This window comes from Apostichopus japonicus, chromosome 4, assembly GCF_037975245.1.
Source record: "Apostichopus japonicus isolate 1M-3 chromosome 4, ASM3797524v1, whole genome shotgun sequence".
Classification (NCBI taxonomy): domain Eukaryota; kingdom Metazoa; phylum Echinodermata; class Holothuroidea; order Aspidochirotida; family Stichopodidae; genus Apostichopus; species Apostichopus japonicus.
Window position 1 is genome coordinate 25,040,584 of NC_092564.1, and position 17,459 is coordinate 25,058,042.

The 17,459-nt window shown below is 35.8% G+C and overlaps 2 protein-coding genes across 7 annotated transcripts in view; one reads left to right on the plus strand and one right to left on the minus strand.

Moving 5' to 3' along the window:
• LOC139966911 (acid-sensing ion channel 2-like) overlaps window positions 1-17,459 on the plus strand; it is a 46,407-nt gene that overhangs the window by 19,590 nt on the left and 9,358 nt on the right. For 4 of the 6 annotated variants that reach the window (XM_071970385.1, XM_071970384.1, XM_071970386.1 and 1 more), the window contains 2 exons: window positions 16,592-16,758; window positions 17,269-17,401. In XM_071970385.1, the coding sequence (XP_071826486.1) occupies window positions 16,592-16,758; window positions 17,269-17,401 (300 nt within the window). Of the gene's footprint in view, window positions 1-12,501; window positions 12,904-14,001; window positions 14,602-16,591; window positions 16,759-17,268; window positions 17,402-17,459 lie in introns of those variants that run through there. The other 2 variants (XM_071970383.1, XM_071970382.1) reach the window with 2 other exon arrangements.
• On the minus strand, window positions 4,687-7,345 carry LOC139966913 (uncharacterized). Its single transcript, XM_071970387.1, has 2 exons — window positions 5,624-7,345; window positions 4,687-5,267 (listed from the first exon to the last, which is right to left on the minus strand). The coding sequence occupies exons 1-2, from the start codon at window positions 5,983-5,985 to the stop codon at window positions 5,159-5,161; spliced, it is 471 nt and encodes a 156-aa protein (XP_071826488.1). The 5' UTR covers window positions 5,986-7,345; the 3' UTR covers window positions 4,687-5,158.

Here is a 17,459-nt window from a genome sequence, read left to right on the forward strand (position 1 = left end):
CAGAGGTTAACCCCCCCCCCTTCAACTAGCGGCAGAGAGAATAGAAAGCCTACCCCAAAAAATCCTATAGTGTACAGTTCATAAGTAAATAACATGTAAATATGCGGTACAAATCATGCAGTCGTAAAGTACGTCGACAATGTTGGTAAAAGTTGTTAACTAAACCACCTTTTTTGCTTCAAAGCACCCTCCAATTTATCAAAACTACTCAAATACCACCTAAATATGAATGAGAATTCACTCTTTTTTGGAGTCGCAAGGATGCTCCTTATTTACTCCTCTTTTGAGGAGGAGTAAATGTCGCTCTTACCAAAAAGTGGCTTCACGGGAATGTAGTTTTAAACCAGAGGATATTTTCATGAGATTCTACTCTCATGAATCAGTAGAAATCACTTCTAAAACAACCATCCCGGTTGTCCTGAACACGGACTCTCAAACAGAGTGAATTTGGAAGTAAGAGTGTATAGAGCTTCTGAGATCTTTAAAACCTAAATAGAGTCCGTAACTTTTCATGTAAACTGTTCAAACCAAACAATGGGAACCTATACTGTGGAATAGCATCACATTCATAGCAGATGTGACAAAGCCTAAATAACCCACTTTGCATAAACCAATCGGGACGGGAGTTGCCATTGTCATCACTAGATGAAGCTAATTAACACCAAAATTATATCTCTTGGGTGAAAGACAAATGCTTCAAAGCAAACTTATATGTATAAGGAACATTACGTACAAGAAACTTAAGCTTACACACAGAACACAATATGTAAAATAATGTTATGTAAATCACGGGTTGTAAAAAATACATGGCATTTTGTAAATATTACACAACATTCAGTAAAAGTATACGTATGCATACGAAAGAGGATTTTTGAAAACTAAGTAAAAGTCCACTTAGTCAATTTACATGATTACAAGTAACTTTTGCCAAAGCGTTAATCAACGGATGCAGAGTTAGATAATGCAACCTAACTTGTACCAGTTTTTCAAGTAAAGTCATTTATCGTTACTAAATATACTAGTAATCCACGGCCATACATACACGCGCAAGCCACATTCACTTCGCGACCACACGAGCTACAATGGCATGGAAAATCACGTTAAAGGACTGGGGCCTGGAAGAGTTGATTGACAAATTCAAAGGTAAGTTTAGTTACTCTGTAAGTGAACGTGACAATTATTGAGAAATGCTTCTAGACTCACGACTAAATTAAATAGAAGACTGCTTTTGATTCGCTTGCGTAAACGTAGACCTAACGTTAAATTTATACATTAAGTTATATGATAGACTAGCTGCTGTTTGTCATGGTCAACTCATACTTGTCAGAGAATCACGGACGAACGGAGGATTTTTACTGTTACTTAGTGTATTCTATTCGTAAGTTCAGTTACGCCTAATCCTAGAACTTAGTGTATCCTTCTAGTCCTTTTGACATAGTGGGGCTTATACTTAGGCTATCATGACTAGGCAGTACATTTTAAAATGGCCTTGAGCATTGGCCTATCGTAACGCTGATACCACTTTTTTTTAGAGTAAACGTATTCATGTGATGCAATTTATAATTACTGGTTTGCCATTTTAGCAGGTAACAAGTAGGCCACGGCTGATGTGGATTGTTGATACTGATAGACCTAACTAAGGCTCTATAATCTGGTAGTGATCTAGCCCTTATCATAGCAGTGTATGCAATTGCAGACGGAGTGAGCATTTTTAAAGCATTGTATCTTCCTAATACTTCATCCTGCATACTTCGTTTACTTACCAAACTGAAGCCCAGAGAACGATCTTACCAATGATGTATAATTTTTTTTTGGGGGGGGGGGGTGAGGTTATATTGAACATCTTTCCAAACAATTCATTTGAAAGTTTGTTTACGTTTAAAATTCTGAGAAATTTGACCTTTGACCTATTCATTTTTCTAAATATAACTGGAAGTTAGATCAGCCCAGCAGCCTCATTAATCTTCAGAAGAAGCTAAATATATTACAAAGATACCTTGAAAAGCATTGGTCTATTTAGTGTGGCAGAAATTATGACTGAAACATTCCTGAAATATTTGTCAAAATCCAGCAAATTACCGGCAATAGTACAGAGTAGATACATACTTTACAGACACAGACTACACTCTCCTAAAAGAAAAGAAAAAAACAACTCATATCTCTGCCATTTTTCAACCAATTTCACCACGATTGGTTACAACCCAATTCCGTGACTTTTAATTAATTGCTAATAGACAGAAGTGATGCCATGATTTTGGGACCTAATTTGCATATTTGAATGTTTTTAATCCTCAGGAGAAATTATATGGTTGAAGAACATTTTTTTTCCATCCCTCCAAGACTTGGGCTTTCTTTGTTTTGTTTTTTGGCCAAATGTCTGCTTGTATACATGATATCTCAAGAATCCTAGATTAATTTGAGTTGATACATGGCAGAATGGTGTTCACTGTTGTTTTCAGTTTAGATATCTTGTATAGGAATTAGGGGGGTAGGGGGGGGGAGGGGCTTAATGTGAAAATCTTAAAAAGGCAATTTCCAAGTAGCTATACATGGCGTTTACTAAATATTTGGTGTGGAGCGTTGGTCCATCATCACTATGTTTTCACTGCCATTTTGGGCTTGCTAATTATATATTGATGATTGGCGGGGAGTATTGAGTATGAGTATTTTTTCTGAAATTAGCAAGAAATTACAAAATCTATTTATGTTTGAGTTGATAGAAGGCATAATTATAACCATTAAGACCAAAGGATGGTCCCTGTTGTTTTTGGTGCAGATATCATGCATCGTAATTAGTGGACAGGGTTTAATGTACCACAGGTCTTTTTTGTTATTATGACAGACATTACAAAATAGAACAGGCTTGAGAAGAGTATCTCTGTTGCAGGTCCTTGCTTGATAATTAATTTTTCTTACCACTTGAATCACTAAACGTTTATTATTTTTGGAATCAGATGTCACGTTTTTGTGAGTGATACATGCCAATAAATGCCTAGGAACCATTTAGGTGTTTACACATAGCCTTATTATGATGGGAATGTATTTATCTTCTTTTTTTTTGTTACTTAGGAAAGCACCAACTTGCAGTTCTATTTGCAAAATATTTCAGAAAACCCTCAGCATATGTGTTACTTCTTGGAGAAAGCAAAATTCGTCCTCAGCAGTTATTTGTGATCATCGAGAGACATGCCCTACCTCAAGAGAACATTTATGTAGGCCATTGATGTGTGCTTCAAATCATTATTGTGTTTGATCTGGAATACCAAATGGCATGTCTTGGTGCCTGTGAATTTTTCCAAAAAAAGTTGTTTATAAGTTGCCTGGACTGGTAGTGTGAAGTGCAACCAGATTCGAGATTTTCGTGCTTACCGTGCCAACAACAAAGACAAGGTAACTACAGTGTACCAGTCGTGATTGTCAGCATTTCCACATGTTTTCGCATCTCAAAGTTCACTTTGATGTGTATCTTCAAGTTTCTGTTAAAAAGATTATATCCTTTCATTTCACCACTACTTGTTTTGATTGGTTTGCATACTAATTCAAATTAAACTAATTAATGAACAAATCACTGTATCCAAAGTTGTTGCTTCTTTTCAATTGACTTCAAGAAGAGTTGTTTCTCTGACATTACTTTTGCAGACCCGTCACATCGGATGGCTCGAGGGATTGTTGTTATTGTAAGAGTGTTTAGATTCGTTGTGCTTAAATACTCAGCAGTACAATCATAAATCCAATCAATATGATGATTGTGTGTTCATTCATACTTAGTAAAGATTCCTAAATCCTATTGGTCCATTCAGGTCAGCTGACCGTGGTTAATCCTGTGAGTAACGCACGGTAAAATGACGGGGCATCACTTTAATAAATCTTTGGTTATATGTAACCAAAAATGTTTTGTTTTATGATTTTTTCCCCACACAAATGGTAGTGTATGAATTAACTCCGGGTGTTAATGCTATCGATGCACTCGGGCTCCGCTACGCTCCGCCCTCGTGCATCGCTTGCATTATCCCCCGATCGTGCATTAATCCTGTGAGTAACGCACGCTAGACCGTTGATTAACCCCTTATTTAACATTGTGAATATAAAATTGATTACACAAACAGTAACATGAAATTGATTTATACTGTCATAGCATTCAGTGTCCCAAGAATGCTAATGGTCAGTTTAATGCAAATATGTTTCATGTCACAAAGTTCACTATTGTTTCATTTCTTTCAAGAAGATTATATCAGTTCATTTCATTCTTCATTCTTCATTTGGTACTGGTTGATTGTTGACTCTTAATTGAAATTGAACTATTATCCCTGCAGCAGATTATGAAAATACTGCTTATGTATGGGTGACTAGAGGAAAGGTTTTAACTTTGTCATTGTCTTCATGGCCGACAGTTGATTATGATGTAAGTTTAGCTATAAAATGATATTTACTATAAACGTTGAAGAGGTGGGGTATTGATATGAACAGTGAAGGCAAAATAATTTCAGTGTTTAACTGGCTACCACCAAATATTCAAGATCCTTCCTCTTACTTGAGGATGTATAAGTATTGATCCATTGTGCTTAATAGTATAACATCATAATCCTGTCAAAGAGCTGATATAGTACGTTTAATTTGTTGGAACAGTACTACACTGCTCAATTATATACCAGCATGTTTAAGTTGCAAAGCTCACATGACATATTATGGTGCGGTCCCAGTGCCGACCTTGCGCTACTCGACCTACTCGACCTGAAGGTCGAGTTGGAGGTCGAGTTGGTCGAGTTTGAGATCGAGTTAGGTCGAGTCCGGTCGAGTTAGGTCTAGTCAAGTCTACTAAGTTTTTGAAAAATTTTTGACATGTCAAAAATTTTGGCCGATTTCCTCATCGACCTTGTGTCGGAGATGGGGTCGAGGTAGGTCGAGAATAGGTCGAGGTAGGTCGAGAATAGGTCGAGAATAGGTCGAGGTAGGTCGATTAGAGGTCGGGTTCGAGGTCGAGCTGGCCTGACATGCCGATCTGTGTTCGCCTCTGAATCGATCTGTACAGACTTGTTCTCGACCTTAACTCGACCTGGGCTCGACCAGAAGTCGACCAACTCGACCTGAAGCCGACGTATCTCGACCTCAGCTCGACCAGAAGTCGACCAACTCGACCTGAAGCGGACGTATCTCGACCTCAACTCGACCTAATCGAGTCCGCGCCGTACTGCAAGTCAGCGTGTGATGCCCCTGTTGCCAAGTGACGTAGCGTTACCGCCAGCTTCAGTCCAGGCTCCAAAGGAAACCTACAAATACAGATAATTTTAATAAACATCCTGAATAACAATCAGACTTGTAGTGTGAGTGCAATAGCTGAGTACGAGTACAGGACCTATTTGCTGATCGTGAGTACGAATACGAGTACATAGCCCAGATTACGAGTACGAGTTGCACTAGCGTCAAGTTCCAAAAATCCTGAGTACGAGTACGGGAACATTTTAAAATTCACGAGTATGAGTACAGCATTACTTCGTTGCATGTGTACTCGAGTACGGACTCACTACAAATCTGATAACAATCATAAGTAACAATTCCATACAACATTTCATAACATCTATTTAAACAAACAACATGCATAAGTATGGTAGGTTTTTGTACTCACATAAAGTTGGTGGTCTTCTTGGTGATAGCTGGAGATATCCTGTCGAGTATGTACCCAAACGTGTCAGCATCTACTCTCAGGAAATTACGGTAACATCTGGAGTCCTCTCTGTTGAGCTCGACCAATAGATGCTCGTACTGCCCAAAGAGGGGTCGTCTGGCCAGCCAGTCTCTGACCACAAGTCTTCGCCTCCTGGCCCTCCGACGTCGGCGGCCCTGCTGGGAATGATGTGCTTGCGGCTGAGGAGGAGGGTTGGCATGCTCAAGTTCATCCGCCAGTTCAAGCAGGTGCCAGGCAGTCTGCACCCACATTGTAAGCAGTCTGCGCTTCTCTGGGCTCAACAGGTTTACGTCAAGGTTCATGATGGTGATGTTACTACTTTGCAGTCCCCAAATTTAATGGGTACCTGGTGAAAATTGCCGCTGTAATTTATACAATTTGGAAACCAAGGGGATTCTCGGCAGACAAATCGAATTTCCGTCGCGAACCAGTCGCCCGGGTCGAGCTCAGGTCGAGTAGAGGTCGGGTCGGTCGACTTAGGTCGATATAGGTCGAGTTTAAATCGAGATTTGGTCGAAATTAGGTCGAGAAACAGGTCGAGTTGGTCGAGTATAGGTCGAGTACAGGTCTATCCAACTTGGCCGACCTGAGTCGAGACAGGTCGACTACGTCGAACTAAAATCGAACTAAGGTCGTTATAGGTCGTTGTGAGGTCGTTATGAGGTCGGCTCAGGTCGAGATATCCCCCAGGTCGAGACAGGCCAAGTAGTTTGTGGGGTCGCGTCGGTCGAGTTCCCGAGATCGCCACTGGGACTGCACCATAAGATTATGTTTATTGGAATGTTCATGGGTTGATGTTATGTAATGGAAACTATAAGGTAAGTTAGGTAACTATGAACAGATCATTTTATGTATCTATGCAAGAAATTTTAGCTAATGCTTCAGGTAGAGTTGTATCTTTGTCAAATTTTAAAATCAGAGAGTTGATTATGTTAATTTTGGTGAGCATGTGGAGGATGTTGGTCGAAAATTTCCTAAGTCGACCAAATGCTTTTTTGTGCATGCATCTCAGAAACTAAAAAATTAAATCATTAACATTTTCGTAAGCATGCACCTTTAAGAGATAGTACCTCTTGTTCATGGTTTTGTTGTTAACCTTTTGTTTATGTTTATGTCTTTGTTATTTTTTTATTTTCATAATGGGTAAAAGTGAGAGTTACATTGCTGAAAGATTTCAACCGTTTGAAAGTATGCTATCAATGTCGTTACGACCGCCTAATGTATCTGATGCAAAGTGTAATCCATTACTGGACACAAAAGTTAAAATATCATGGCTGTAGTTCACTATTCATGCATGATTGTAGATGTACGGGGTACCCTCTTAAGTGTTGAAATAAACGGTTGAATTCATCAAAATGTTCTAAAAAATTTGTGTTGTCATTCCTTTTTGTTGTCTCTTAAATGTGCCTTTCTGTTGTGATCGACTTAATAAAAAAAGTGCATCAAGCTGCTTTTAATAATTAACCTAAAACATATGTAAAACGCTTACTGAACGGGTGCTATGTAGAAATGGCTGGCAAAATTTTACATAATAATTTTGTAGTTGCGTTACATGCTGATCATGTAAAACTTTACAAAACAGCAGTTAAGTAAATTTTACTTTAATATTTTAGTGTTCTTATTTGACATGAAAATCAAGTTAAATTTTACTTAACCTGTGTAAACAGTTTTCTGAGTGTACCGCGTGAGAAGTGGAAAATGGTGATCGGTATGTAGGTTTAATTATTGTAATTGTTAATATAATTTGAATATTAAAACGCTACTTACGTATGAATCAATGTTGTCAATGTTAATGTTATACGTCCTGACAGGGTGTTGAGGGAAGGCGGGGGGGGGGGGGGGGCTCAGAGGGGCCTACAGACCTGAGCGAGAAGTCAATTACGGGAACTCTGAAAAAAAGGATTGGAATAAATAATAATGTAATCTCATTTCATATATAACATACTTAACTAAAACCAGAAGACTGTTAAGTGAGCGCTCGGTGACGTAATTATCCACTGAACTAGACCTGGCTCCGCTTGAGGCATTTGAATGTCATAGATATTGACAAGTTTGGTTAATATCGCCGCAAAGTTTGTTATGTACTTTTCACACCTTCAAGTTCATAATAACGGAAAGTCCAAATTTAAAAAAAAATGAGAAAAAAAGGAAAATATTTTCTGCTCTAGTAGGTCGATTTGATCGAAATGGACTTATCACCTCCGATATGAATTCAGCTGAAATTATATATAAGCTTTGCCTTTCATAATCGAAAGTGCCGACGCGCAAACAAACCCCTTAACGCGCTTCAATGCGGAATATAAACGGCGCGATATGTCCTAATAAACCATAATTTTTTTTTTTTCCAAAATCAATCGTGCACCAAACTTTAATAATCTCTGTGGAATATACTTCCGTTTTGAAGAAGCAGAGATGTTAATTATTCTCAAAATGAATCTTGATTGATTTTTTATTGTTTGATTTAGTCAATATTTCTGCAATGCAATCAAATTTTAATCATAAATGAAGGAAACAAAAAAGAAAGCAAAAAACATTACCAAAATTTTCACGCGTTTCCAAGCAACACTTATATCTCCACGCATGTCGTCTGAAAAATTTAATCTGATATCAGTTTAATGAAAGAAAAAAAAGATTTTGCCTTTTGGATCGATTTTTCTCATGATTTTTCATTTTTATAGTGACTACTGGTATAACAACCGTTCTATACACACTGAATCATGCTAACATTGGCTTATTGTTGTTACACGTGATATAAACATGTTTTTTTTTTCAGTGTTCATTTACGACATGTTTTTTTTTCAGTGTTCATTTACGATAAATGTTTACAGCTTCACACACCTGTAATTATATGTGTAAGTAATAATGAAAGAAAAATCATGATTTTGTAAAAATTAAAATTCCAGATGTGATTAATACTAGTATATAGAAAGTGTTTCTTGGTATGATTTTTTTATATATAGAATTTTCAAAATTAAGTAATTAATTCGAGGCTAATTTCAGTCCATTTGGTCAGAAAATCTCGGAGATTTGGACTATAGTTTGATTTGTTTCAGTCCTATTTAGAGTTACAGTAGGTAACTTTGGTCAATTTGTCGAAAATTAGCTACTTATGTAAAAAAAAAGGTGAAAAAGTGATCTCATTCCAAGCCTTTACTTAACTTCAATATAAATAATCTTTAACATTGTATATATATATATATATATATAAATATATAAAAAGGTGTACGTCACGTTTTTGTTTAAGCTTTTAGTTCTTTTTCATCGACGCGGTATCAACTAAAAAAATTAACTAAATTGGTCTTTATTCCAATCACTTGCTCAGTAAGACATGAAGCTTCAATCCAACAATTTATTTCAGATGGATAAAGACCTTACATTAAATTGAAAGTCTATAGTTTGCCTACAAAAGAAACTATTCCGAAAAATATATAATAATCGCACATGTGAAGCAATAAAACATTTTAGTGTTTTTTTCTTCAAAATCTTGAACTGTTTTCCCCCCTTAACAACACGCATTCATGCAAACTGCCTATCTCACATCGTCACTCTGTACTTATCACATAATATGTTGAGCAATAATCGCACCTGGCATGATTAATCAAGCGTAAACATCTCATGTTTGTAAGCGAAACATACTTAACGTATCATTTTACATTTTCTGTACTACTCGCTAGCTATATAATGTATTCAAACAAAGGACTCTTAGTCATATAGGTTAAAATATACTGTGTAAATTATACATAGGCTATGTGGCGACGCATACAGTTCCTTTTAATCTGATATCAGTTGAATGAAGAAGAAAAAAGATTTTGCCCTTTCGGTTCATTTTCTATGATTTTTCATTTTTATAGTGACTACTGGTATAACAGTGGAACTACACACTGAATCATGCTAACATTGGTTAAACGTCATATAAACACTTTTTTCCATTGTTCATATACGATTAATGTTTTACAGCTTCACACACCTGTAATGATATGTATAAGAAATCATGAAAGAAAAATCAATATTTTGTGAAAACTCCAGATGTGATTAATACGCATATAGAAACTGTTTCTTGGCATGATTTTTTATTTAGAATTTTCAAAATTAAGTCATTAATTACAGCGTAATTTCAGTCCATTTGGTGAGAAGATCTCGGAGATTGGACTATAGTTTGATTTGTTTCAGTCCTAATTAGAGTTACAGTAGGTAACTTTGGTCAATTTGTCGAAAATGAGCTACTAATGGAAAAAAAATGAAAAAGTTATCTCATTCCAAGCCTTTACTTTACTTCAATATAAATAATCTTAAACATTTTATATATATATATATATATATATATATATATATATATATATATATATATATATATTTTTATATATATATATATATATATATATATATATATATATATATATTTTTTTTTATATATATATAAATATATAAAAAGGTGTACAGGAAAGAAAATGACTGAATGATGACGTCACGTTTTTAAAGCTATTAGTTCTTTTTCATCGACGCGGAATCAATGGAAACAATTTAACTAAATTGGTCTTTATTCCAATCACTTGTTCAGTAAGACATGAAGCTTCAATCCAACAATTTATTTCAGATGGACAAAGACCTTACATTAAAGTTGAAAGTCCATAGTTTGCCTACAAAAGAAAAATATTCCGAAAAAATATAATAATCGCACATGTAAAGCAATAAAACATTTCAGTTTATTTGTGATTCGATCTTCATCAAAATCATATACTGTTTTCCACTTAACGACACGCTTGCATGTACACTGCCTATCTCACACCGGTTAGTCTGTAATCATCAAATAATGAGTTGACCAAAAATCGCACCTGGTTTGATTAACCAGCGTAAACATCTCATGTTTGTAAGCGAAACATATACGTTTCATTTTACATTTTCTGTACTATACTCGCTAGCTATATATGTATTCAAACAAAGGACTCTTAGTCACATAGGTTTAAATATACTGTGTAAATAATACATAGGTTATGTGGCGACGCATTACAGTTCCTTTCGAAAGCAATTTGTTTGTAGGCCTACCATATATAGTGCATACGACCTAATGTAGTCGTTTCTGATACAGCATACGATATGGCACATATGCACAAATCTGCCACAACGTACGTACGCGAGTCTCATTGACTTCAGCTCCGTTCTCAGCCAATGACGTAATAATGGCGTCATGTCAAAGGTCATTTGAGAGTATTTTTCGACAAAGCTAACTCTGATACTGATACACAGGCGCCTTCGGGGGCAAAAAATAATATCTTTATAAGCACCGTCTTGTCATTATTGTTTCTTAGCTATTCGTCATACTTTCAAGCCGCCTAGCAACCGTAAAATGCAAGTCATCGTTGATTTTGTGTTGTACCATAAGGCTCACCATGATGTTTGAAATGTCTTAGGGTAAAATTTTCCAAAATCAGGTGATACCATTCAATATGAATTATAAGATATGTGATCACGAATCACTTCTAGGTATTTCAGCTATAAGATCACATAGTAGTATGTGTAGTGACTGTTCTTTTCAGATATAGAGTATACATCAGTATAGATCGCTCACCAACCTTGGACCGAATTCACGCATGGTTTTATCTATTCCATTTCATATATATATTTCATATATATATTTCATATATATATTTCATATATATATATATATATATATATATATATATATAAATATATATATATATATATATATATATATATATATATATATATATATATATATATATATATATATATATATATATATATATATATATATATATATATATATATATATATATATATATATATATATATTATATAACGGCGCCCTCCAGAGAGTTTTCGGAGGCGTGGTCTATAATGGTTATAATCTACGCATATTCACATAAAAAAGATCGGTGCTTGGCTTGCTGTATAGTTTAGTAACGTATTTGGAATTCTAATAAGCTACAAATCACGTAGTTAACGATTTTTAAATCCCCGTTGCTACAATGTTTAATGGTTCTTGCTACAATAATTGACTCCGTTGGTAACGATTTTTTTACTTAATCGCTTTCCATACATTTCGGACCATTTATTTGCACATCACTTAATCAGTTTGCCTGCCGCGCGACCTTGTTTTAACACCGTCAAGCGTGTAACACTCATTGACTCTACCGATCGATGATAAAGTCAACTTGTGTATGTCAGAGGTAATGGCCATTATTCTATAGTTACTTGGTATTGTCATTCATGCGTCTTTAATGATATATTCTACATTATCGGAGGCCGGAAAGTGACTATACCCAGATCTTGTGTGTGTTCTTAGAGATTTCTGGAACAATGGTTCTAACACAGACGTAGGCTGCACGTATTTTTTAAATTGGACGAGAAATATACACATTGTGACAATCTTAGAAGCGAACAATTCGCCGAATTGAGTTAGCTTTCTTGTTTACGTTTCGCTATTCATGTTTCAACTTAAAATAAACAACTGTTATTTAAATGGCTATCGACAGAAGATAAAGCTGACGTCACATTTTGTTTTTTGTGTGCACATTTTGTATAACAGGATTAAACAAAGTCACCGTGCCATGTATGAAAATTAACGTTGCTAAACATGCTAAACAGCTTACAGTGAATTCAATGTAGATATTTTGATTACATTTTATGCAGTCGATATATCGACTATTCATAAGCCTATAAAAGTTAACTATACGTAACATAACCTGGATAGGATAAGCGCTTCAATGTATTGTATTAGATGGTTTCAGTATAAACGGTGCACCGGAATCCTGATTTGATAGATGTCATTGATTTCTAATTTTGTGGATATCTGTTCAGATTTATGAACTAGTTACATGTATTGTCGACTGTTATTAAACGTGTGAGGAAAAACGGTTTTCCGAAACAGGAGTTAAGCATGACATTTTTCGACAAAAAATGGGTATTTGTGACTTGGGCTCGAGATGTAACGGACTTGCACGGAATAAAACACATCGTCTGCAGGGGTTCACGTCTACGTAAAACCATTTGGTTAATTTTTGTGTGTGCTTCAATTGGAGCGTTTACGTTTATGGCGTCCAGCATCATTAAACAATATTTTCAGTTTAATCATTCCACCAAGGTGGACATCGTTGCTACTAATGTTTTAGACTTTCCCTCGGTCACTTTATGTAATTTTAACAAATATAGAACTTCGGCGTTAACGATGGATGACCTCCGCAATGTAGGATTATACCTAGGTGAGTTGATTTGTTGACATTTTATTTAAGAGGGCCAGTGAGTCACGGCCCTGGGGGGCGAACTGTGGTGCTAAACAACAGAATGACGTCATCGTAAAGTTCATTATAGGCATGTAACACACACACACATATATACGTTTACTCCAGTATGTAAAATGTTACGAAATGTTAATTAAGTTTTGTGAACTCTGTTCTCTGATCGTCTCTGTTTCATATCTAAGGACCTATATATATATATATATATATATATATATATATACATATATATATATATATATATATATATATATAATATAACGGCGCCCTCCAGAGAGTTTTCGGAGGCGTGGTCTATAATGGTTATAATCTACGCATATTCACATTAAAAAGATCGGTGCTTGGCTTGCTGTAGTTTAGTAACGTATTTGGAATTCTAATAAGCTACAAATCACGTAGTAAACGATTTTTAAATCCCCGTTGCTACAATGTTTGACGGTTCTTGCTACAATAATTGACTCCGTTATAAGCAAATTTTTGACTTTATCGCTTTCCATACATTTCGGGCCTTTTATTTGCACATCACTTTTAATCAGTTTGCCTGCCGTGCGACCTTGTTTTAACACACCGTCAAACGTGTAACACTCATTGACTCTACCGATCGATGATAAAGTCAACTTGTGTATGTCAGAGGTAATGGCCATTATTCTATAGTTACTTGGTATTGTCATTCATTCGTCTTTAATGATATATTCTACATTATCGGAGGCTGGAAAGTGACTATACCCAGATCTTGAGTGTGTTCTTAGAGATTTCTGGAACAATGGTTCTAACACAGACGTAGGCTGCACGTATTTTTTAAATTGGACGAGAAATATACACATTGTGACAATCTTAGAAGCGAACAATTCGCCGAATTGAGTTAGCTTTCTTGTTTACGTTTCGCTATTCATGTTTCAACTTAAAATAAACAACTGTTATTTAAATGGCTATCGACAGAAGATAAAGCTGACGTCACATTTTGTTTTTTGTGTGCACATTTTGTATAACAGGATTAAACAAAGTCACCGTGCCATGTATGAAATTAACGTTGCTAAACATGCTAAACAGCTTACAGTGAATTCAATGTAGATTTTTTGATGACATGTTATGCAGTCGATATATCGACTATTCATAAGCCTATAAAAGTTAACTATACGTAACATAACCTGGATAGGATAAGCGCTTCAATGTATTGTATTAGATGGTTTCAGTAAACGGTGCACCGGAATCCTGATTTGATAGATGTCATTGATTTCTAATTTTGTGGATATCTGTTCAGATTTATGAACTAGTTACATGTATTGTCGACTGTTATTAAACGTGTGAGGAAAAACGGTTTTCCGAAACAGGAGTTAAGTATGACAATTTTCGACAAAAAATGGGTATTTGTGACTTGGGCTCGAGATGTAACGGACTTGCACGGAATAAAACACATCGTCTGCAGGGGTTCACGTCTACGTAAAACCATTTGGTTAATTTTTGTGTGTGCTTCAATTGGAGCGTTTACGTTTATGGCGTCCAGCATCATTAAACAATATTTTCAGTTTAATCATTCCACCAAGGTGGACATCGTTGCTACTAATGTTTTAGACTTTCCCTCGGTCACTGTATGTAATTTTAACAAATATAGAGCTTCGGCGATAACGATGGATGACCTCCGCAATGTAGGATTATACCTAGGTGAGTTGATTTGTTGACATTTTATTTGAGAGGGCAAGTGAGTCACGGCCCTGGGGGGCGAACTGTGGTGCTAAAAAAAATAGAATGACGTCATCGTAAAGTTCATTATAGGCTTGTAACACACACACACAAGTATACTGCAGTATGTAAAATGTTACGAAATGTAAATTAAGTTTTGTGAACTTTGTACTCTGATCGTCTCTGTTTCATATCTAAGGATCTATTTTTCGTAACACCCAAACACACCCCACCCACACACACAGGAAAATATATCATATATATATATATATACATATATATATATATATATATATATATATATATATATATATATATATATATATATATATATATATATATATATATATATATATATATACATAAAGTCTGTTCAAAGTATCTCTTTCGAGATCCGGCTTTAGGAATCACAAATGATTTCGAGTTGGTTAGCATCATGTTTGATCTCAAGAGTAAGGCAAAATATGTCACCAAAAACAGAACTAGTATTGTTCGATACAGGTGACAAACGCCTACAGTGGAATTACGACCTTCCTTACCGGTTTCGAACCTCTGGACATACAATCAGCGTCCATAGCCTAGTGGTTAGGGTGTCCGCGTACAGAGCGGAAGGCCCGTGGTTCGAATCCCGGTGGAGGCTGAAAGTTTTTTCACTGTTCTCGATTTTCCAACTCATTACGATTTTCATTTATATATATATATATACATACATATATATATATATATATATATATGTATGTATTATAATAATAATATAATAATAATAATAAAGGTATATGCCTTAATAAATAGTTTATGCACCAGTTTCTCTGCAGTATACTTACCTTTTGTACCATCCATACACCAACATATTTATATATACTTTCCTTGAACCACAAGCAGCAAGTAGCATCTGGTTAAGTTTTATGCAGACCTTTACATACTGTAACCTTCCAATCAATGCGCATGTTTTTAACCCTACTTGTTGATCATATTGAACAAGAGATATAAGATTTTATGATTCTTTTCACCTAAAGTTGTGGTGATATCACCTTCCATCCCGATTTTCACATGCAAAACTACTCCAATTACAAAACAAGGCTTTTAATTAACTTTGCTTGGGATTGTAACGTATTTAACTCTGCGTCGATTCATTAATGCAACATGCTAACAGTATTTCATGCGTAAAAGAATTTGACGATATATATAGATGTTTTCATGCACTACGGGACCTGTTTCTAAACAACTGATCGTATGTAACAAAACCTTTATGGACACATACATTTGTTACATACTAGTTCATTACGTACCTAATAACAGAGAAAGATAATGCTTGGTACCAAGTGACACCACAAAATGAAAGAGATCCCATCGGTTGTACACGAAAGCAAATATACGTCTGACACTAGGTTTGCATCGATGGCACTGACCGTTACATAATCTTACACTGTAATCAGGGAGTTCCCTAGCAACTCCCTGCAGAAACAACGCACGCCAATTGTGCCAAATATATCATCAGTCCGTATGCAGGACTCCGATTGTCACAACTCTGCTGTTTTCCTCTTACGCTGACACGGTGGGACTGACGGTGGGGGGGGGGAGGGGTGCTGGGGCGTTTGGCTTGCAGTGTATACAAGTATACAAATTCACAGACCGAAAGCAAGAGACAGGTTATTTTGCTGGTTTCCTTACGTATTGACTTGATACGACTTGATTATGTGATGTCACTCCCACAAGATTGCAAGCAAGTTTCACGAAGAATGATCCCGGGAGAAGGAAGCGGTTATTCCCCCCCTCCCCTGCAGTCAATAAGTTAATTACGGCGTCCACCCCTAATCTGATATGATTGGGATTGGATGGTCCCAACGTTTACGCATGAAAACATAAATAAAACAGTCCTCAAAATATGATTGCGTCAAATCCAGGTATGAATGGATACTAATTTTGTCGATATAGTGGCCTTAAATCCTGCAATGTATTTTTCATCTTTCAGGGGTCGTCGATGAAAACCACAACCTCATCTACCCTCATCTTTACAACGACGAGTTCGTCGATAAACTAGCAGCAGTCAACTGGGATGACGTCGTCGAAGATGAGGATTATAATATGACTGACTTTACAATTAGGACTGGTCATCAGTTGGAGGACCTCATACAAAGTGTAAGTACGCATAGAGTGGGGTCGGGGGGTGGCGAGAGGTTTCAACCTTGTGGGGGCGCTTGGCATAATTCTTGAGGGGCGCGGCGGTGGAACATGCGACAAAAGTAGTCATCTTGACAATAGTACGTAGGAACTGATTGGAAATGTCCCCAGAATGTTTAGACCATCATACTCATTCATCATCGGTCACATACTCTGGAATGTTTTATCGTCAAGCTTTGAATTGTTCTTAATATACCGGTGTACTATTTTCTTACAATGAGCAGGACAACACTCATTAAAGATGACAATAATAAAAACAATATATAAAAAAATGATGTTCTATATATCATCTATGTAATCCATAGAATTGCACTTTATCTTTTATGTCTATATGCACCATCTTAGTAAGTTATGCAAAGACATATCTCATGATACATTTATTTATTTATTTATTAGTTTACTTATTTTATTTATTTATTTTTTATGGTAAATTTATTTCTTTGTTTCTTTTCTCATGTTGTCGTACAGTGTAAATGGAAAGAAGAGGAATGCGGAGAGGATTTCGTCCTATCTTTGACTCATCTCGGAGCTTGTTATACTTTCAATAAGTACAACGAAGGAGAGGAGTTTAACTCACACAATTCAACGACTGCCGGTGCAGGTATGTATAAATATATAACAGATATATATATATATATATATATATATATATATATATA